General features: G+C 39.5%; 2 protein-coding genes across 3 annotated transcripts; both read left to right on the plus strand.

Annotated features, from left to right (window-relative positions):
* Positions 1–754: 754 nt before the first annotated feature.
* On the plus strand, positions 755–15146 carry cul3b (cullin 3b). Of its 2 annotated transcripts, none has more exons than XM_071497292.1 (16): positions 755–1021; positions 3013–3210; positions 5727–5840; positions 6505–6665; positions 7059–7173; positions 7873–8101; positions 8535–8680; positions 9398–9574; positions 10129–10299; positions 10730–10837; positions 11423–11547; positions 11850–11946; positions 12434–12568; positions 12778–12964; positions 13335–13480; positions 13916–15146. In XM_071497292.1, exons 1-16 carry the CDS (start codon positions 959–961, stop codon positions 14045–14047), a joined length of 2304 nt encoding a protein of 767 aa, XP_071353393.1. In that variant the 5' UTR covers positions 755–958; the 3' UTR covers positions 14048–15146. The 2 variants fall into 2 exon arrangements, with proteins under 2 accessions (XP_071353393.1, XP_071353392.1); XM_071497291.1 differs by having other exon boundaries at positions 944–1021; positions 12437–12568; positions 13916–14170.
* A 1799-nt stretch (positions 15147–16945) lies between these two features.
* LOC139632379 (protein FAM124B) lies at positions 16946–23480 on the plus strand. Its single transcript, XM_071497293.1, has 7 exons — positions 16946–17134; positions 17514–17545; positions 18012–18221; positions 18594–18989; positions 19256–19452; positions 20410–20572; positions 21459–23480. The coding sequence occupies exons 1-7, from the start codon at positions 17064–17066 to the stop codon at positions 22061–22063; spliced, it is 1674 nt and encodes a 557-aa protein (XP_071353394.1). The 5' UTR covers positions 16946–17063; the 3' UTR covers positions 22064–23480.
* The last annotated feature ends 235 nt before the right edge of the window (positions 23481–23715 follow it).

The raw sequence follows: 23715 nt of genomic DNA on the forward strand, positions 1-23715 counted from the left end.
ACTTCTAGTTCAAAACAGTTCACATACAAATATTGTAGGCTACTTTTTACTCAACCTCATTTATGTGACAGCAACAGTTACAAATGTTACTTTACAGATTTTTTTTGATTTTTTTTTGTGGGGGGGGGGGTTATCAAATATGATATCTTGCTATAAATTAAAGTAGATAAATTAATTCATGAAATTAAAGTACCTAACAATAAGTAGATCTGATATGATAAGCTGATTGAACGATTGTAAACGGAAACTATGTTGAAAATGGTTTAAGAGCAAAAACATTTCATGATTCCCGCTTCTCAAATGTGAGGATTTACTGCTTTTCCTTTTGAGAATATTATTTTCATTTTTAAATTATCTTTAATCATGACATTGTCGCTGCTTTTCTGAAAGTTTACAAACCAAGCAAATAATCAGCAGATAAAAGTAAAAAAAAATTAAAAAAAATAAAGTTAACCCGCTGCAACAGTAAAATGTTGCTTAGACATTAATGCACCAGTAATAATAATTATATTATATATACTAGTTGAACAGTCACTGTACAGTAGGGCATTTACTTTTAATTCTTACATTTTTCTGATTAAACTTACACTAGGCAGGATTTTCATTGCAGAGTGGTCTTAGTACTTTTACTGGGGTAAAGGCTCTAAATATTTCCTCCACCATTGTCGAAGGTACAGCTGCAAGTAAAGTTGAATTTTTTTTTTCTTAATTATTGATTTCTCGCGTTAGTTGGAGTGCGTGAGCTCTGCGCAATGAGAACTGCAGGTTGTCCGCCATTGCTGCATGAAGAAGTATCATATCTGGCGTCTGGCTGTCAACAATAAACTTGCGGTGCCGGGACGCGGAGCTACCGAGGTCGAGTGAAAGCTCGTCGGCTGCTCCATACACCAGTAGTCACCCCCGTCCCTCCCTGGAGAACATTTTCATGTGAATACAGAGCCCCACGGACGAGGCAACCATGTCCAATCTCAGCAAAGGCGGCACCAAGAAGGACACCAAAATGAGGATACGGGCCTTTCCTGTAAGTGCACGCCGCAGTAGGTGCTCTGTCTGCCCGGCAGGCAGTGACTCGACCACCGCGGTCTGGGCTGCTGGCTAAATGCTAGTAGGCTAACCAGCTGAGCAGCGGATACGATTTGTCTATCCGTAAACAAAGTGCAGCCGTCAAATGTCCAGTCGCCCTCACTCTCGGCTGGTCGGTGGGTGGCTGCTCTGGTAACCTCGGAGATTAATTTTATGAATCACTTTCATTGTCTGTAACGTTTAAATGTCTCACAACTCCCCGAAACCTTAGCTTGCATATTGGATCTGTCGACACAGCCGAGGCTAGCGTTAGCCCTGGTTCTTGACACTTGTTGTTTTGACTGCTTTTGCCTTTCCCTTTATCAAATGCATCACATCTCGTTGTGCCTGAGCTCTAGATCTGGCTGACATTTCTTCACTGAAATGCTTGCTAGATTTTCAATTGCACACAAGAGCAAGCAGCATCGTTACCACAGCTGCAAATGGATGCAAAAAAACCCCAAAAACAAAAAACAAGCTATCTCAGATAGTTCTGGGTTTGCATTAATGACTCTGACAGTGTTAATTGAAAGTCCTGCTTTTGTTGTTATTTCAGTGGTGAAATTGTGATGTAGGATTCCTCTCCTCGTCTTGCTGGCACTCCTTTTGTCTGCAAGTCATTGACAGACCTCATTTATGAACTGACCTCATTTGGATAAAATGAAATTTCAGCCTGTCTGTGACTGGCTGGGTGAGACTGTACATCAGAGTAAATGACTAATTTCAAATTGTGTGCCTTTGGCAGAGGCCACATAGTTAGCTTGTGTTGATAAAGAGAACACCTTTACTTCTGTGAGCCTGTTGAATGTGGCTCAGTTCTGACACAGACTTGATGCCAGAGCAGCATCTTGACATGCATGTGTTTGGGCTTGTCTGCTGAGAGTTAGCACACACAGTTCCTCCTTACTGGGGGTGGCACATATTGAATATTCTCCCCTGGTCAACATGTCTTTGGATACTGGGAAGCCTACTAGCATGCTGAGGATGACTGTTTAAGTTTAAAGCTTTTTGAGATTTGTAATTATAATGATGCACCACAGCTCAGTACTGTGCACAACTACATTTTTTCACTTTGTCTATGTGGCTAATAACCTGTTTTCCCGTATTTCCTAGACATCAAAAGCTTGACAAAATCAAACCCATTTTCGAACACACAACGCAATCTGAAAGTACCAGCTTTTGAATGGTTTTTGAAAACTAAGAAAAATGAAGTTGCAATATGTTTCAATGTGCACAAAAAGCTAATAATGATTTAACAGTGTTTGTCAGTTTTGTCATTTTTGAGAAATGTGTGGGATTGGCAGATAAACCAATACAGAACCGCAACTGAGTAATCTCAAAGTTATGCACATGTATTATTGTTCCTTATTTATTAAATACTAATTGGATGACCTACATAATGACAGGCCCTACTCATTGTGTCTAGATATTGAAATTTATGTACTTAAATGTAACACCTTCCTCATGAAGCTAAAGCTTTTAGTTAGAGCTACCGGGGCAGCAGCTTTGACAAAGATTCTTCTGACGGGGGTTCCTTGTCTTCCTCAAACATACTTCAGAAGGGCATTGCAAAAAAACTAAACATCTGACCTTTGCTTTTTTTGGGATAGACTGCCTAACCTTTATCCCAATAATTCATTGGGTTAATTGGGTCTTAAGTAAAATGTCAAAGGAAACATGATTCATCCTTATCAAAATGAGTCAACCTTACTATGGATACTGCAGAGACATAACTGAAAAGTATCTCTTAACCATCAACATAGTGATCAAACAAAAAAAATAACTAATTGGTCATTGGTGTGTAAAAACTCATTTATTACTTGTCTTTTACAGTATAGAGGTGTAGTACTTGGGGAAAGCAGATTTGTGACATTGAAAGACATAGCAGTCTTTTTTGCTATCATAGGCGATGGTTACTTTATTCAATCCATGACTGGCCGTCTTTTGCAGATGACGATGGATGAAAAATACGTCAACAATATCTGGGACCTTCTGAAGAATGCCATCCAGGAGATACAGAGGAAGAATAACAGTGGTCTGAGCTTTGAGGAGCTGTACAGGAACGCCTACACAATGGTGCTCCACAAACATGGAGAGAAGCTGTACACGGGCCTGCGGGAGGTCGTCACTGAACACCTTATCAACAAAGTAAGGCATACAGAGATTACAGACTACCACACTTGCTGAACTATATGTTTGGTAGGAACAGTTAGGATTACACACCCTGTAGTAAACACATCAGTAATTTCTCAAAAGCTAATAGTATTTTTGAAATGTCATGCAGTGCCTTCACATAAAATAATTTCCATGAAAATATCACTGTATCTGTAACAATCAAATGTGCTTTTTTCAGTGTCAGAAGAAATTATAGTACCCATAAAAATGCACCATTTAAGCTTAGTTAATTTGCCAGACACTGAAAGTCAAGTAATGACAGTTTTAATTAAAAGCTCAGAATCACACTTCTGTTTTTGTGTGTCTTAAAGTGTATTTGACTTCTCTGTCACTAAAGTTTGTAATAGGCAATTACTGGTACATACTTACTTAATATTTTAATTAGTGTTGCAAAAATGTAGGACTTGATCTACATTTAGAAACATTGAAATTATAGTTGATCCATGGTGACAGTTTACAACAGAAAACCAGCCTGTGGATAGTGTTAATGTCCCTCTCCAATGTAATCAGGACTATTGATTGAATTTTGGATCTGAATTTAAGCCAACCGCTTGAAGGCCTCTTTTCAGCAGCCCTCTTTGTTCTTAACAGAATATGATGCAAGTTTCATATTAAGATCTATATTATTTGGCCTGTGTGTCATCCTTGCAAAACAATGGTAATGCCAGAAAACAGGAGCTGTTTCCATTCACGAGAGGCCTTGTGAGGGTGAGTGAGCATTAAATGAAGTCAGAAAGCAGGGGAATATGATTTCAAAGGTTGTTACCCAAGTCTTGTCTGGTGGGGGATTTGTAAAACTCTTAAGGATCACTCAGCCCTTCTTTAGACAGATTCCTCATTTGTGTGACTGGCCTGGGTTTGTAGATAGGATCCGTGAGTGGTGATTTTGTTCTAGCTTTTCAGCTGTACATGGTTACTCTTTCATAAAACAGCTTTTGCCTTGTGTGTGAAAGGAGTGCATCATTATGGTTTTGAATGATGCCTTTACAGAACACTGTTTTCTCAAATTGAACGTTTAGTTGATTTATTTACCTGCAGAAATCAATTTGAAGTGAAATTGTAGACATGCCAAATGTTAGTAAATTGGATTATTCTAAGCTTTCTAAGTCTGTTTAAAAAATTGCACAAGGGATGGTGATCCAGCGCTGACCTTGTAACGATGAGATTAGTTTGTTTCAGATTCTTCCCAATAAGTTAGAGCAGCCATGAGTGAATGTTTTTCCTAGGCTGTTGTTGCATGTAATTAGCAACAAATTAAGTTCCCATGTGATATCTGTAGTGAATGCTTCTGCGGAGCTTACAGTGTGCAGATACCCAATGAGCAATATTTCAGCAGGCTGCTGTTGTATACCAGCCAGATGGTTTTAACGCTTAATTAAATGCACATTCTTAACTTGGCAGGCTTAGTAAATTAGCAGTCAGGAACTGTCAACAAGGAACAGATCGAAGAAGAGAGCCTTGACACCAGAATGTGTTTTTATTATCTAATAATGGTCCAAATATCACTTTTAAAGGAACAGAGTAATAATGGTTTGCATGCCACCTGAAAATATGCAAAGGGATCTCAGATACTTAAACCAGTCACTCTACTTCTCAATCGGGTTTATGTTTGGCCTGACGATTCCTGCCGACAAGAATTACTCACAGAACGAGTTCACGCTCTCAGCTCAGTTTGCCGCCCAGCACTGACCAAGGAGACAGAACAGCAGGTGAATTTTGAAGCAACATAAAAGAAGCAATAGATACAGTTCTTCTACTGTCGTATTCATGAAATCACACTTTTGTTTTGGTATGATTACTTGTAACAGTGCATCACATCCTTCTAACATCATTTTATGATGACTATGACAACCATGAAACAATTATTTAATATATGAATTTTACTCTATATAATGTATGTATTGTTTCACATGATGGAGCAGCAGCTTTATAAAGAGTCAGAATGGATGTTCAAGTTGTAAGATGTAATAGTTGCCTCATAATTACTTTTATAAATAAGCCATGAGTGTGCACAATGACTCTTTGATTTAAAGGCATGTTCAGATGTATGGGTTTGCTTCTGTCTTGCATTTTAGCATTTGTAAAAGAAGTTGGTGAGTCTGTGAGGGTCATGATCCATTAGAAGCAGTTGATAATTCTGAAGAAAAATAAGGAAGGTCGGTGTGCCCTTAAGAATCTTACTCTACAGAGACGTTGGTTCACAGTGCTGAGTCACACTGCAGTGTGACTATTATGAAGCTGTTGTGTGTCTAGTAGAGAAACAGTTCTAAAGGAACAGCAAAGCAAGATGATAAAAAGGCTGCATGAGTAAGAAATCTCAAGTATGAGTGTCAGCTTGACTTAGGAGATTTTTTTACTTTCTTTTACTCTTAACATTAAGTTTTCCAGTTGTTTGTTCATGGTCAGGCATTTTGGTATTACTAACACTGCAGAACACGCTGTAATATGTCCCCCTCGTGTGCATGTGTGTTTGTCTGTCTCACTCAAAGGTACGAGAAGATGTCCTCAACTCCCTAAACAATAATTTCCTCCAAACCCTAAATCAGGCCTGGAATGATCATCAGACAGCGATGGTGATGATCAGAGACATCCTGATGTATATGGTGAGTAGCTGTTTCCCAAGTCTCTCACACAACACAGCGTTTACACAGCTTACAGAGAGTAGTCTTCATCATACTGAATAACAGCTCTCATCAGTGAGGAGTACCAATACAAATGAGTGCTGGTCAGTATTTCACAAAAAGAATATGCAGAGCTTCAGGTTTGTCTTAAGTATATCTGCTGTTGGAGGGGAATTACATTATCTGGTCAGTTTTCTGATTTAAACAAGAGTTTCTTCTGTCACACTGGTGCCATTGGCTTGGCTACATCATTAAAAACAATGCATACGTGTCGAGTACTGGTGTTTACTCATAACTACTATGATTTCCACAGTAAAGTCTAGCTGGAAGTACCCATTAAGTTAATTTAACTACATGTGGGCAGCTGGCACTCCTCTGATGCCTGTAGTGTGGACATATGCTGCTGATCTATGGTTATATTTGCATATTACCACATAAACGGATACTGTCTGTATTTGGAAATGAACCTGAAACTGTTGTTGTTGAATCAATGAGGAATGAAGAACACAAGGTCTTCTTTGGAAATGTTACTCTGCAAAAAGATCATTATCATTTGAATTAGATAAAAGGCATTGACAATGCAATGAGGAAAAAAATGCTTATATCTAATGATAATATTCTCTTTTGTTGTGTGTTTGTACTATAGGACCGGGTTTACGTACAGCAGAACAATGTAGAGAATGTCTACAACCTGGGTCTTATCATCTTTAGGGATCAGGTGGTTCGCTACGGCTGCATCAGAGATCACCTCAGACAGACCCTGCTGGACATGATTGCACGCGAGAGGAAGGGGGAGGTGGTGGACAGGTAGCCAAAAATTCAAACACAGGATTGACTGCATGACAGCCTAATGCACTAATTGCCAGTTCATGTTGAGAAGTTTATTTTAATTTTACTTGCACATAAACTGGAGAGAAAGGTGGGCAGGGTGCATGCTTTTTGCATGAACAATAAAAGAGCCGTTGGGTAGGTCTGACACAGTTGCAACTGCTGGGAAGTTCATTGAATTGTTCTTTTTTTGGTTTTCCAATGAACATGTAATCAGACTTTTGTGGCAGCCATAGTAAGTGTGACATGAGCTTTCAAAAATGTTTTTCATTGTTTCTTTTTTATTTAGCATTGCAACTTATTTATTGTGTTTTATTGTCTTGCATTACTGATTTTGCCTTCAACATTTGGTCTGCTTCTCCTCTGCTCCAGGGGGGCCATAAGAAATGCCTGCCAAATGTTAATGATCCTCGGCCTTGAAGGGAGATCTGTTTATGAAGAAGACTTTGAGGCACCATTCTTAGAAATGTCTGCAGAATTTTTCCAGGTTTGTGAGAGAACAGCTTTCCCATGTTCATTGTTATGCCTCTGTGCTGGCGACTGCCAGGGCAGGCGGCATTGTGTTTTCAGGTTGTCCGTCTGTCTGTCCCTACTCTTGTGAATGCGATACTGTTTTAGCCTCTTGTATGTGATATATCTAGACTGACTTAAGGAAATTTCTTAAGATTTGGCACAAACATTCACTTCGATTTTTGTGTTCAAGATCATGGTGACCTCATGTTCTTGTGAATGCAATATTAAAAAAAATCCCAAAGGGAATTTCATTACATCTGACACAAACATTCATTCAACATTTAGTCTCAAAGTGATTAGAATTTTATGGACGCAATGATGAACTGATGACATTTTATATCCAAAAGGTTCAAAGGTCAACCTTACTGTGACATCATAATGTTCTGCAAAAACATTTCTGGTCATTATTATTTAATGCTGTAACCTTTTCCTTCATTTGCATCCCTGTTCGTCGTTACCTTGGCTACATCTTCCCTTTCTTGGATGTATATAAATAAAACAGTGTCAATATAGACGACTTTCAAAACATAAGCTGCATAAGAAGTTACTGGTGAAGGTTTCTGTTTAAAATTAGTTTTTATTAAAAAATATGGTTCTCAATTGACACAAAAAAATACATAGGTGTTTGAGAAATGTTTCCTTCCATCTCATGAGTGTTTCTTGTTCTACACAGATGGAGAGCCAAAAGTTCCTTGCAGAAAACAGTGCCAGTGTGTACATAAAGAAGGTGGAAGCCAGGATTAATGAGGAGATTGAGCGAGTGATGCACTGCCTGGATAAGTCCACAGAGGAGCCTATTGTCAAAGTGGTGGAAAGGGAACTCATCTCCAAACACATGAAAACTATTGTAGAGATGGAGAACTCAGGCCTGGTCCACATGCTCAAGAACGGCAAAACAGATGGTGAGCGCCCAGTCATATGCAACTTACTCTTTATGTATTATGCTTTTGTAGTTGGTCATATATCAGTGAAAAGGAAATTCACACAAGTTTCAGCTTCACTTTATAAAAAGAGAAATAGAAATCCCCAACACAACCTTGTAACAGTCACTCGCAAAAGAGATATGTCTTACTGGATCAGTCATGCAGTCACAGTGTGTTCCTCTGTGTTCCTCATGTCACAAACATTGAAATATGAGGAATGCAAGAATGATTTGATTTTTCTGCCTTCAGGAAATATTTTCACATTGTTGAGCTCACAAGTACTCATGTCTCTCAATTCACTCTTTGCAAATAAACCCCCTTTTCTATCAGATCTCAGCTGATCAGTCATTTCCAGTTGGTGGAAATACATTTCTAATTGTGTGAATGTGTATTTATGCATCTCCATCTACAGACTTGGCGTGCATGTACAAGCTGTTCAGCAGGGTTCCCAATGGGCTGAAGACCATGTGTGAGTGTATGAGCTCATACCTGCGGGAGCAAGGCAAGGCTCTTGTGTCAGAGGAGGGCGAGGGAAAGAACCCTGTAGACTACATCCAGGTGAGATGCTCAGTTATCAGGAGACACTGCAGTGATGTTATGTTGTTGCTTATTCCTTTGAACCTGCAGGAACATCATGTGAGACTTTCAATTAATTTGGTCCAGCAAGCTGAGAGACAGGTCAGGTGGTACACATGCTCTGTTGAAGCGCAGTATAACCTTTTAACCACATATGTATTTTCAGCGATATGAGAGAGAAAAAGACTGTGATCCTAACATCTAGCCTTGTTAGAGATCATGGAGTAATTTCCATTGGCTTAGCAGGCTTTAACACACCATTGCATGCCAAGCTTTGACCATAATGCACTTCCATTACCTCCCAGCAGAGGATAACTGTTCTGACCCCTTGCGTTTGACGCCACAAACCATGATGGTCTTTGCCCTCAACCGCACGTTGTTGTTGCATTCTGCTGAATAATATGTGATATCATTCAGCTGACTAGAGAGGAGGCACTGTATTTGAAAGCCTTGTTATGTTCATCCTGCTGTACTCTTGAAGCTCCTGTGTAATATCATTTCTGTGGTTTGCAGTTTCACTCCTACGTTCCTGCTCTCACTCTCATCTAACAGACAGCAGCCTCTCTGTTTTCTGATGAGATCAGCTCTCCTCTGCTGTAGCTACTGTTAGAGCTTTAATTACAGTATTAAGCAACTGCTAATGCAAACTGCTGCCAAATCATCGCTCTTAATCCCTGTCTCACTGCCTCCTTCCTACAGGGTCTGCTGGACCTGAAGTCCCGTTTTGACCGTTTCCTACAGGAGTCTTTCAATAATGACCGGCTCTTCAAACAAACCATTGCTGGCGACTTTGAGTACTTCCTTAACCTCAACTCTCGTTCACCTGAGTACCTCTCACTTTTCATTGATGACAAACTGAAGAAAGGTGTTAAAGGGGTGAGCCCTCTCAAGGATCTACACTCATACCACAGATGTTAATGGCCTTCTTATTCAAGATTTGATGCCACACTGCAACATAGAACTGGGTCAACTTTATTCTAAACCACATCTCCTAAACAAGAGAAGGCATTATTACATGTGGAGAGATGAGAAACTCTGTCTCAGTTTGATAAATATTTATCTGCCATAAACTGGCAATCTAACTAGCTTTTATTGCTGTGGTTTATTATAGTGTTCATTCAAATTTAGTCTAGTTGCATCTTGCATCTTTATGTGTAAATACTACAGCACAGGCTGAAGTAGTGTGCATTTTTACATATCATGTTTATTTTGCTGTTAAAAGTATTTTATGTAAAACACATTACTTAAACAAAAGGGAATATTCTAGTCACCTTGTGTGTGTAATCCATTTTAGTGGCTTGTGTTGTGTATCAAAGATGTTAGACAGAGCAGATTATTAAGTCTGTTTGACTGTCCTCACCTGCTGTATATTCTGCACATACAATGGGTGTAACTTGGCCCTGTGTCATGTTTTTGCTTATTTAATCCAGCTGACAGAGCAGGAGGTGGAGTCTATACTGGACAAGGCCATGGTGCTTTTCCGCTTCATGCAAGAAAAGGACGTCTTTGAGAGGTACTACAAGCAGCACCTGGCCCGCAGGCTGCTCACCAACAAGAGCGTCTCTGATGACTCTGAGAAAAACATGATCTCAAAGCTCAAGGTGAGCAGGAGTGCTATATACCAAGTTATTTTCTTTGGCAGTGAGATTTCAGTCTAGATTTGAAAAACCTTCTCTAGATGAGGAGAAATGGTTATTGAGGTGAATGATTTTATGCAGTTTGTCCTTTTTTCTGTGCTTAAAACTGCTCAAACAATAAAAAAAAAATATTCACTGACATTTTCCATGAGTCCGCTGATATTGAAAGGTGTTACTATCACACACCTTGCGTGATCTTGTTAATGGGTATCTACTGTAAATCCCTATGGTAAGGATTAAAAGTTTAGATAATGGAAACATAGTAAGCAGGATGTATCCACTTGCAACTGTAACAAATTGACAATTGACAGATTTATTGACCACCATGTTGATTTACAGTCAATAACATTTTCATTAGCTACATGTGATCCTTCTTCTGGTCTTCATTGCTTAGACTGAATGCGGCTGTCAGTTCACTTCCAAACTTGAGGGCATGTTCCGGGATATGAGCATCTCCAATACCACCATGGATGAATTTAGACAACATCTACAAACAACTGGGGTGAGTAGACAATATGCGCCACAACTTGTTCTGTCAAAATAAAAAGTCCATGTGCTGTTTGTAATCATTCAGGAATCATGGCTGCTTGAATTAGCATTGGTATGCTGCTCAATTACATTAAAGCAATTATGCACCTAACTGTCCGTATCCTGGGAATTTGGTACCAATTTCTGGTTGTGCTGTGCTGTTACGTAGCTTTTTGTCACTTTAGTGTCTATTAGAGTGTCTTGTTGTCATTGTAATTTGCTGAAACTTCATGTTTAGCACATAGTGAGTAAACTTGGAGTGTGAATACCAGTAATTATTTATGCATGATTTTGCACAGTCTATAGTTATTTATTATATAATAAAATATTATGAGAAATTTTGAATTTGTGGAAGCCCACAGTGATCTGTTTTAGATTGAAAGCTCATGTTTGTGTCAGTAGTCTGTAGTTATTTTCTGTCTAAGTTTTACCTTTTTCCTTTGTTTCTAAACTTCTAATTGCGTTGATAAGTCAGTGTACAATAGCAGTAAGCTACAGGGTGTAATTACATCAGCATAGACTGAAACCTGATTGTGTGTCTGTCTTTTTCTAACATCAGGTGTCACTTGGAGGGGTTGATCTTACTGTGAGAGTCCTGACCACAGGATACTGGCCAACACAATCAGCAACACCCAAGTGCAATATCCCTCCTTCACCACGACATGCATTTGAAGTCTTTAGGAGGTTAGTTAGTTAATACACTTCCTGCACAGAGGTTTATTTTTTTCTGATATGTCTCTCTGTGTGATCCAAAAGGAAAAAAGTCTCACAAAGCCACATTATGTTTAGTTACATGTGGAAGCTGACCAGAGTAACAACTCCTTTCAGTTCTTGAAAATATAAGCTCGTGTCTGTTCGTTGGTGCCTTGTTTTTGTAAAGGTGTACTTCACCTAGGGACTGTTGCAAAAAGTACTAACAGTTAGATTAATTGTGGCACATTGACTATTCTTAGAGGTTAACCTTCAATGACTTCACCCTGCTGTAGGTTTTATCTTGGTAAGCACAGCGGCAGACAACTCACATTGCAGCACCATATGGGCTCTGCAGATCTAAATGCTACCTTCTACGGTCCCATCAAAAAGGTATGTGCCACCTGTAAGGAAGAACATCATAACACATTTCAGAGCTTAAATATATAATACATATATATATATATATATATATATATATATATATATATATATATATATATATATATATATATATATATATATATAATATATATAATATATATTATTTAAATAATACTTTAATGCATAGTAGCTTGAAATACTTTGTAAAATTGATGTAAGCACAGAGAATAACAAACAAGTAAATGTGACAAATAATTGTAAAAACACACTCGGTGTCAACACCAGTGTGGTAATCAACATCATGTGTTTCATGTATCGTGTGTTTTTGTTGTTTTTTTTTTTTCAAGTCATGTTAACTTTCTCTTATGAGGAGCATTTACCTTATTAGATGTAATCTAGTGTTTGGAGGACTTTGAGCAAAAGAAAACATTTTCTTGTGAAAGGAATTCTGAACCATGTTTTTAGATTCTGGTCTTTTGTCCCCACATGGCACCAGGAGGATGGGTCAGAGGTTGGAGTGGGAGGAGCCCAGGTAACAGGCTCCAACACCAGGAAGCACATACTGCAGGTCTCCACTTTCCAGATGACCATCCTCATGCTTTTCAACAACAGAGACAAGTCCACCTTTGAGGTACAGACTTTAATGTCTTGAAATGCCACACAATATTCCCCTTGTATCACAGAAACAATATTCTGGGGCAAAAAAGACAAACAGCCTGTTGATTGATTGATTGCAAATAACTTTGCTTGAATAAAGCATTTCTCATAAAAGTTTCTCTGTCTTTTACATCTTGCATTTTTTATTGTCATAGACCTGAACTTGATCTCTCCACCCTGCAGGAAATCCAGCAGGAGACAGACATCCCAGAGAGGGAGCTGGTGCGAGCGCTACAGTCGCTGGCCTGTGGGAAACCCACTCAAAGAGTCCTCACCAAGGAGCCCAAGTCCAAGGAGATTGAGAATGGCCATGTGTTTACAGTCAATGACCAGTTTACCTCCAAACTGCACCGTGTCAAGATCCAGACAGGTAGACAAATTAAGATTATATAAAGTTCTCTGATTAGAAAAAAACATTTGGATAATTTTGTGTTACTGAGTTATTGTTACTGTATGCGTTATATTATATACTTTATGTTAGTCTTATATGCATAGCAGAGACGTTAACTAAGCTCGAGGAAAATTCCAGGACTGAATTGCAGTGCAGAAACATGAGGTGTTTCAATAGTGTCATGTCATATTACCATGTACTGCAGTAAATCAAACAAAATGTTTGAAAGTCTTACCATTTGGCTCATTATGAATTATTCAGAGCACATACTTGACAAAAAGAAAGTGTTCTTTTAGTGTAATTCCTCCTTGTCTTTGGCATTTACTTTCTTCTCTTGTGAACCTCCCAGTGGCTGCTAAACAGGGAGAGTCAGACCCAGAGAGGAAGGAGACGCGACAGAAAGTGGACGACGACAGGAAGCATGAGATCGAAGCTGCCATCGTTCGCATCATGAAGTCTAGAAAGAAGATGCAGCACAATGTCCTAGTAGCAGAGGTCAGTTGAATGAAATGGTTTCTGTGATTTTAAAGGAAAACTAAACTTTATTATAAAACCCGAAGCTGTTATATACCCTTATGTATTACACTTAGTTCCACATCTTTCACAGAGCACATTGCCTTCTCCTCAGTGAACCCCCTAGTGGTAAATGATGCGACATACAAGATGTTAGTCACTCTGGTTCTAAGCAAGGGGCAAGGCTGAAGATGAAGAAGGAGTGTTGCATAACAAACTTTCCAAAATTAAAAAAATTAAAAATTTCCAGCACATTTCCCTCTTTTGACCACAGCCTGTCCACACTATCGGACTGTGTGATGCTGTAAATGAACAGACAATGAAAGCAAAAGATATAAACGGAGGTGATGATAATGGATTATGTTTGGATAAAAAGAAATATTAATATACTGAACACTGTGTTTTGTGTCTCCACAGGTCACACAGCAGTTGCGAGCTCGATTCCTCCCTAGTCCTGTAGTCATCAAGAAACGCATTGAAGGACTCATTGAGAGGGAATATTTGGCACGAACACCAGAGGACCGCAAAGTGTACACTTATGTAGCATAAAACAAGTGAATTCAATGAAAGCTTACATCGAGTTGAGATAAACTGAGAGCCTTGTTTTTTTTTCGTGGACTGCTATGCGTTTGAATGAACTTGGAAGTGCTATCATCATTGATTCTGGGAAAACACTGGGAAGCTTAACTTTTCTTCCATAAATTGTGTAAAAAAAAAAAAAAAAACAAAAAAAAACTCATGCAAAAGATGGGGAAGTTTTCTAGCAATATTAGATTTCTTCTGCTGACAGACATGAAAGGAGGGGATCTATTTTGTATAAAATCATGTTTCTTGTGGCCTTTGGACAGAATTGGGTGAGCCTGTTTGCCAGTTAACTACATGCTGTCGAGAACGAGCATCAACATGTTAAAGCAAACGCAGCTACATGGAGACCGAAAAAACATTTGAATTCACTCCCCTGTTTAAAATGTTGATGTCAGTGTGTTATGTTTGTGTTTTGTGGCACAATGATGGCTGTACAGGTTGACAAGCACTCTTGGCCTTCTCCTCCCAGAGGATTTTAAATTTAAAGAAGAGGACAAAGTGTTAACTGGCACAGACCTGGTTTACAACAGCAGTAAAATACATTTTGAGTACTTGAGAAAAAACATGAAGAGTGCTTAATTTATGTTGCAAATATGTCTGTTTAATGAGGTTGTTTTAATATCCAATATGAATTAAGTGCACCTCACTTAGCTGAAATATTTAATGCCATTTTCAATATTTTGGCCAGGTCTGTACTAGTGGTTCGAGAGATCAAGAGCTGTAGCTTCACAGCATGCTTTTATTTAACGGATCAATCAGGGGAATCAGACACACAAAAGCTCCATAAATGCTGTTTGGTCTCTCATGACACATATTTCACTTCAGGCCTGCTGTATGATCAGCCAAAAAAATTATCTCCTCTCTCTGAATGGAAGGTTCCTTGTGGTGCAGGTTTCAAAGAGGATTTTTTTTTCCTTTCACGACTGCATTTTGAACAGGTGGAACCAGTCTGGCACCATGTTCTAATGTGTACAAATTGTAAAATAATTATTGTACTCACTGAGAAGGTGGATTGTACAGGGCCTTGTTTTCATCATATTAAATGTAGAATTAAAAAAATGAAGGGATGTTTTTTTCTTTTTTTAACATCTGTCACGGGAAAGCTTTGGCAAACGTCAGAAGTACTTGCCTCTCTAACCATAATTAAAGCTCAATATAAATGGTGAGCCACAGTCAAAATCCCCATGTTCACGAGAGGAACTTTGCAAGCCTCTAAAGTACTTTGTTTACTACATTGTTTTATGATCAAAGGTTAGCATTTTTCTTGACATCTTAATCTTCATAAGAAAATGCATTCAGTTAAAATGTTTAGTTTTACAGAAACTGTAGAGTCAGCTGTAGGGCTGAGGCTGTGGTGCCGTTGAATCGTGTTGCGTTACACAGAGAGGTGTTTATAATATTTACCCTCTGGTATAAAATGAATGGGTGAAATTTTCAAAATAACCTACCACAAACTATAGCCTTTCTAAAACCGTTTCAGGAAAAAATGAACATCATAACCTTTGTTATTATGGAGCCTCAAATTTGCGAAATATTAAACAAATACTAAAATGATGACAACAAATGCAGGAAAAATATCATGTAACCACAAGATTGTCAAATATTCCAAGATGTTTATTGAGGAACATCTTGTCCTGCTTTTTTCACAATAGCAGTTTATTCCAGGTCTCTTTTTTTCATCCCAGTAATTTATATTTCAAAACCTTAATAGTCTGTGAGTTCATTCAGACCAAGGCAGCTGCTTATATCCAGTTTGTCTTGATTTTTGTGTCATTATTAAATGAAATGATCACTGGGGAAAATTGTGTTGTAAAGTAAACCATAAATCTTTTTTTTTTTTTTTTTTTTTGGAAATAAAAACTGGAACAATACATGTTACAATATTGTTGCTGTCAGAGGAAGCAGGATGAAGTCACGTTTCATAATAATAAGCTGAGCTTTAAACTTTTGTTGGAATTTATCACAGTTTCGTGGCTAAACTCACAGGACTTTATTTCATAATGTGTCTTTGTAAATGTTTAGTTCTGGGATACTTAACACTTATTCTGCATATATGAAGTTAGGTTGTATTTCAGGGCCGATGTGTTTTTGCTGAGTATACATGTGTGTGAACTTAATTGCACTCATGTAAGTGCATCACATCACTTTTTGTTACAGGCGGAAAAAATTGCATTACACACATAATTTTTTTTCTTTAGTAATAGCCTATGTGTTTTTGCTTTATTATTTTTTTTAACCATTATCAACTCTCTTATTTTGGATTTGTAGGACTATAACCAATTCCTAATTTTCTCTAACTATGTTTGTGTCCTTTAAGGGGAAGCTCACTGTTGTCATATGCTCTGAAGAAGCCCTCATGCCAAAACACAAGAGCATTTATTTACTTGGATCTTAGTCCTGTCAAAAAGCGGGGAACTGCCCCAAAAAGCGAGCTGTCGAGGAGTTTTTAATGCTCTTAACAAGGTCTTAACAAACAGCGTCTTTAAAGTTGAGGGCTCAGAGCCTCCCCTCCACACGTCCCCTGCACTTGTAAATCTGCGCGGCCCGTCTGGACCGTCTCCTTTGTCCTCTCATATTGTTAGACGCACGCCATCTGCTCCATGTTATTATAGGCGGCTTTAGATGTAAAGCAGCACCGCTTCAGCTGCTCCCTTTCGCCCAAAATTTAGTTCCAGTAACTTCGGATACTTAGTACAATATGAATGTAGTGTAAACTCGAGTAAGGACACTCCGGTTTTTATTTTTTTTTTTCTGTATTTCTCCATAATCACACAGAGCCTATATTTTAACATAACGGTGTATGGTTGCCTGGTGACGTCACTGCCCCCCCCCTTTTTTTTTTTTTTTTTTTTTTTTGAAGCAGGCTGTGGAAAGAAATCCAACAGGATGCTTTTCACTCTCAGTCCGGGCTGCTGCCGCAAACACAGCTCAAACTTTCTGTCCGGGGCACTCGGCTGGATGTGAAAGTTTGTGCCGGGCGATGTTTCGAGGAGCGGCGGGGTCAAAGAGAGCCGACAATGAAAACGTGGATTCCGGAGCTGAGACTGCCGAGTGAGTCAACAACCGTTAGCTCCGGGCTAACGTTAGCCTCGCTGTTTAACCGCTGCCACAATGGAAATTAGTTTAGTCCAAGACAGAAAAGTGAGAAAGGACTGTCATTTCAAACCAGCAGCTTCAGCGTCGTTTTAACGTATCGTCACTTAAGTGTAGCTTCTTGTTATTGCTGCACTCTTTATGATATTTTCTCATAAATAAGCTTTTTAGCTAACAACAGATAATATGTTGTCATGGTGACCAAAGCAAAGGGGCAGGTTGCCAAACCAGCCACCACAAGATGGAGACAGATTTTTGTCTTTCCACCAGCAAGTCTAAACCCAAAAGTGTCTGGGAGGTAATCACTCATGTGCTTCTCATTTTGTGTCTTATTCAGATCTGACTGCAGCAGGATGTCATCAGCTGCCAGTAAGTATTCCCTCACTCATGCAGAATTTAAAAGGGCTCTCGTTTTATTCAGATTTATACTCTCATAAAGTTGGGGAACTCAAAAAATGAAGTATGGACAACACTGGCACAATGCATCCAGTACTTGTTTTGGCTGACCAGTAAAAGCTGAACAAAGGTAAACTCTGAACTGTGACTCCAGCAGACCCAGCTGGATATCACACTAAAACATGTAATACTACTACTGTAATGTGACCGTACCTTTCCAAAGAAGCCGAAGAAGCCATTATAAACTGCTTTCACAGGCTGAGCCATATTCCCCATGACGAGAAATCTGATCTTGATGTGTAAAATTGATAGAGTGCCCCTATAACTAACTAGACATGTGTTATGCCTTCAAGAAGTATTTCTGTGCTGTCTGGTTTTAACTTTTGTGTGTTTGCACCTGTCTAAAATAAATTTGTGCATTGTGTGTGTTTTGCCCAAGTTGAGCTCATGACTAGGCGGGCCAGGCAGCAGCGGCACCAGCAGCTCCTGCTAATGAACTTGCATCTGCTGGCCAACCCTGGAGACTCCTTGCTGCTGCAGCACACCCTGGATCGCCTGCTGCGCTGGCTCTGCCCAAGCCTCCGCATCTTCCATGTGTCAGAGAGGGCCTCTCCATTCAGAAGTTACACCCGCCTCTCTCCTGTTTCAGGTAAGGGTCCTTGCTGTGCGGTCTTGCATTTAATGTAGGTATATCTTGTTATACATTCAGGTCTCAGGTATTTCATTGGCAGGGATGCAAAGTCCTGCCCATACATTTCATCTCATTGCACATCCTGTAGGTGTATTTTTCTCTGTAATACTTTCCACATGTGAAAACAAGACATTTTAACATAAATTTACACGATTTAAACTTTCTCTTCATGTCAAAGACTGGCTTAGAAATTGTATTCTTAACTGAGCACTACATTTATTCTGTGTTTAGTGTAAACATGTCATCCCACAATGAGCCTCCTTTGCCAGAATTGCATCTGTTTTTATTTAAGGTTGACTGAGAAAAGAACCTTTGCCAAAAATGTTACAGGCTACCCTTCTTTGGCCATCACTTTCTTCCTTCATGAGGCCTATGGAGAGGAACGAATCCTCAAAGTGCTGGACTTCTTTCAAAGGCCTCCCTGGCAATACCATCACACCGAGAGCTGTGGCAACCGAACTGGAGGGATCCACATTACGTCCAGCAGCTCCCCCGCCAACGCCCTGATCCGGCCCTACCTTCTGCCCAGCAGAGACTTCTATAGTTTGGGTGCTGGGATGCCTGTGTGGGGGGTTCGTCCAGTTCATTGTGGAGGAGAAATACTACGTGTGACACTGTACAGTGGATATGATAACTATGAGGATGCTGTACGGCTGTATGAGACAGTACTACAGCGACAGGCAGAAGAGCAGAAGACAGGTTTCTGCTGGTTCACCCTCCACACTGGTACTTCCTCATGTTTATGCTATACCTATCTATCTTGACAGCAAGAATTTATCTGCCGTATTTTAAAACATCAGATGTATTTTACAGCTTCTGAAAGCAACATGAAACAGAGTAAAATCAAATGTTGTCACACACCTCTTTAAAAAAGTTTTAAGAGTAAATTTTTTAAATATAAAAGTTGGAAAAAAATTTGTCCTTAAACGCGTTACCCTGTTTTGACTCTGCTCCATTTCTGCCTGTTGCTCTGACTTCTCCCTTGCACATAGAGCCAGGGTTGTGCCTGCAGCTTGCTTTAAAGCAGTTGTCACCAGGGGTGCGGGTGGAGCCATGCAGCTCTGCTGTGCTGCAGTTTAGTGTGGAAGAAATTGGCCAGCTGGTCCCACTGCTGCCAAACCCCTGCACACCCATCAGCAGTACACGTTGGCAGACAGAGGACCTAGATGGCAACAAGATTCTTTTCCAGGTAAGTGCTTCTCAATACAGACTTCATTGTAACCTGACACCAAAAAGTGAAAACGTTTCTATAAAAATTGTTGTCAAATGGAACAAATTGTGCACAATGACAAAATTCCTAGTTTATAATTGCTCAGTTGCAGCTTAATGAGTGATGATATGTGTTTTTTTAAGTCTTTTATTCTGTCTCACTCTTTGTTTAACAAGATAATTGTGAATGGGAGAATTGATTCTCCTTGATTTGTGCCAAGCCTAGATCGTGAGGTTTGTCTGTGGTTGCAACAGTCAGAAGGAGCCCTACATTATCCATAAACGCACAGTGCTGTGCTGGAAGATTTACTCTACAATTATGTCACAGAATACTGAGTGTAAAAGGCAGGATCTTTGTTCATTGTGTCGTTAAAATGTGATTTGTAGAACAGGAAGTTTTGTACACAATATGTAGCTGCTAAGAACAGTTGTTTGTAAGGTGAAGGAATGTTAATGTGTTGCCTTTCAGTTTTGTTTTATGCTAAATCTGGTAAACTGATGATGGTGATTTAACCAAGAATAAATCAAAGAGAGTCTTTTCTTTTATTCCCCATTTTCCCATGTTAAACAGAGACCTAAACGTTTAAAAAAGACGTTTTAGAACATTTGCATGTGATGCAAATCCCATTTTGTTAAAGATTTGCATGAGATGCAGATCTGTGCAAATCTATGAACACAATTGTGTATTATTGTATTGTGTATATTCCATCAGTTCAAAAATAGAAAGGAAAAAAACACTTGTCATGTGAATCTTCCTATGATAATGAAATCAAAGAGGCATGCGATTACTGTCTTTTACAGAATAAACTCTTAGCAGTCAGAAAGCCATATGTTAGATGCGTGTATGTTAATTCTGTCAAAGATACTTAGCATGTTTAAATCTCTCTAGTCCGGCTGCAAATCATAATCCCTCTCCTCCTGTCCTCCTGTGTTGCAGGTGAAAACCCCAGCTCAGCCTCAGCGACCTCTGACCTGTGCTTTCCCCCTGACCTGCCCCAGCGTGTCCCCTCGAGGAATGCAGCTTAGGAGCTCAGGACAGGCCCACAGCCTATCACCCTGCAGCCTCACTACTCCCTTGCCCTGGCAAACACACAGGCAAAGTAGGTGCAGAAGAAAGAACTGTGTTTGCAGGGTTGAGATGCTCTGCTCAGCCGTATCTTCAGGGTGTTATATCTGCTGCAGATATTAGTTGGTCTTTTCCAGTCACAGATTCTATGTCAGGAGCCTGAGGCATCAGCCAGCTGTAAAAAGACACGATCATTGGTAGTTAGACAGGTCTCTAAATTGCTGTAGCGCTGATCTGTCTCCCAAAGGCCACTGAGTTGAATATAATGATTTGACTCAACTCATGAGTGTGTGTTAATTCTTAATTTTCCCACAGCTTACAGACAGCCAGTGTATTAAGTGATCGTTAATATGTGGGAGCATATTGTACATAAGACTGGATCATAACAGGCCAAAATGAATCAGAGACATGGAGAGTTTGCCAGCTAAGTGTGAAGTCTTGATGTATGAAATGAATTATGATAGCAAAGTTCAGGCCAAGTAGTTAAACTAGCCATTTAGCTACGGTGACTTGCAGTTTGTTGAAGTGGGTCAGTGTATTCTGCAGAAAGGTTTAATTAACTTTATCCTGCTGAAGTTCCACCTCATCACCACAGCAGTTAGAGAGCTGTCGAGTCATCTTCTAAATGTGAAAATGGCATTTTTCAATTGTTCAATTTTCAATTTTTCAATGTTCAAGGAGGTACAAGATCATATAATTCAAAACTTTTCAATATTTTTTTATTAAAATATATCAAATACCATTTCATTAGTTTTAGACTTCAAGGTTAAGAAACTTTTTTCTACAGTCACCTTAAGTCAACACTACTCAAAGAGACCACACTGAATAGTTACCATGTTAAATTACAATTTAGTATATCACATTACATTTTAACTGTCCACTTTTATGACACTGCTTAATGTGTTGTTTGTTGTTTCTAGGTCACAGACCACGCAGTGACCCTCTCCTGGAGAAGCTTCATGGAGGAGGAGGTGGAGCAGAGAGTCTGGGATCAGGAAGCTGCTGTAGCACCCCTCCAGGCAGCTCCTGCTACTCATCCCAGCGAAGCAGCCCTGCCCCGCCCTCAACCTCCAATCACCCTGATTCTCCTCTGCACCCCTCCATCACCCGTTCCCTCTCCCATCTCCTTCTGGAAGAGGACGAGGAGGAGCCGGAGACCAATGTGGACACAGGAGTCCCTGTCTCACCGCGCTCTGACACAGCAGTCAAAACAATTACTCGGTCTTCCTCCATAGACCTTTTGATGACTTTCCACTCTGAGAGACCTGCAGCCGTTGGTGCTTCAGCTGTTGAGAGTCTGGCCAAGGAGTTGAGTGAGTGTCTGCCACAGACGCACACACACCGTCGGGGCCCCTCCAGGACATTGGGCTCTGCTGGTTATACAGATGGAACCAGGGAGGGCAACAGGAGCGTGGCAGTAGGACAGAGCCCCTCCAGAGGGCCCATGGTAGAGAGTAGAACTACTGCTGAGCTGCTATCAGCACGCACAAACAACGAGGAGCCAGTGGATGAGTTCTTCATTTAAACTCCTGCCCCTGTGACACATGCTGTGGTAGTAATCACAGTTCAATGAAAAACATATCACATGGAGAAGATGAGAAACCCTTTAAAGAGGATCTGTAGGAGGATGTGTAGTTTGACAAAAGAGCAGTGCTCTGGAATATAGAGGAAACCAAAGTTCAGCTGCAGGAGACACTTTCCACTCAAAAGGGTCTTAGTGTATGAATTCTTAAAATGGTTTGACTTGTCCCATAAATTTCCACAATGTACAGTAACAGAGTAACTTTTCGTATCCAACTCTAACAGACCTGTTAAGTGAGCAGCACAAGGTGAGTGCTAATTTAGAGAGTGCAGGTAATAATATTGTTGAATGTTCAATTACTTTTATAATGTTGAGATCCAACTAATGATTTGTGCAGCTATTGTGTTAATTTGTAGCCCTGTGAATAGCAAACATGACGGTAATGTTTTGAATGTGTTCCTGTCAGGGTACTAATGCCAGTCTGGGTTTCTATTGCATTACCCAACTAGGAAAAACTTGTGTCTTATTTTCAGATTGCTTTTGAAACAGATGAAGATGATTTTACCGTGAAGGAGCGCTTTGATGTTGCTGTTGATCGTGATTAGAGATCTGATTTAATCTGATTACTCTCCACGGTGCAGCACTGTCAGTCTGTATTACAGATCTGAAACCAGGCTTCACATAGTAAAAGTATAGCCTAGTGGCTTCTGATTACATTTGCTTAAATGCACTTCAAATGATCCTTGTTCTAGTATTTGTGTGTTGAAATGTAGGAATGGTGGACTAGATTTGGCCAAATTACTGTATTGAAGATATTAGAATTTTCTCTGATAATTATTAGCCTAGTGTGGATTTTCTACATAACTACTGAAAGAGAACATCTGGATATGTATTTAATAATCATTATTATGTAAGGTGTCTCAAATGTGTCCTCAACCTGAGACCTTAGAAATATTAATTACTGTAAGACCACAGTAAGATGAGAGATGAGCAGATTAATTTAAGTGAAAACTTAAGTACATCATGTATTGGACTGATCAGTTATGACAGATCAGGGTGAAGATGGTCTCAGGTCATACTAGTTTCCTTTACATTTATTTGACACCTTTTCCTGTTGACTAAAACTCTTAAGTGTGGCCAAGGGCCTTTTAAATTCACCTACTACAGGTGAACCTCAATCTAGTATTCATTTTTGTTACATGTGGATTGTGGCCAGTTCTGGATCAAATGCATATGATTCAAGGTCATATAGGACACTGTGGGTGTGATGTATACTATATAAGATGTATACTGTTCATGGGTGTTACTGGAAAAAAGGCTTAGTCAGGGAGCATCATCTATGTGTCTCTTCAGTTTCTAAACTGTTCAGTGATGCAGGGAAATTTCTTAAGGCTTAGTATTAAAAGACAGTTGAACAAAACAGCTTTCTGTTGTTGTCAAATTATAACGGTCACTGAGTGTGTGCTGACAGTGATGTTTCCACATGATGTGTGATGTAAAAATCACACAACAAAAGACATCCTGGTAGGATGAAACGCTCAGAGGTGAATGCTGGTTGTTTCCCAGATACATAATCACAGTGTTGTCAAACTGCTGCTATTTGGGCTTCAATCCCAAACCAGAATTTCGTCTTTGCTTTCATGTGGAAATATCCA

This window comes from Trachinotus anak, unplaced genomic scaffold (assembly GCF_046630095.1).
Source record: "Trachinotus anak isolate AG129_WGS33_773 ecotype Australia unplaced genomic scaffold, CSIRO_AGI_Tana_v1 ptg000014l, whole genome shotgun sequence".
Classification (NCBI taxonomy): domain Eukaryota; kingdom Metazoa; phylum Chordata; class Actinopteri; order Carangiformes; family Carangidae; genus Trachinotus; species Trachinotus anak.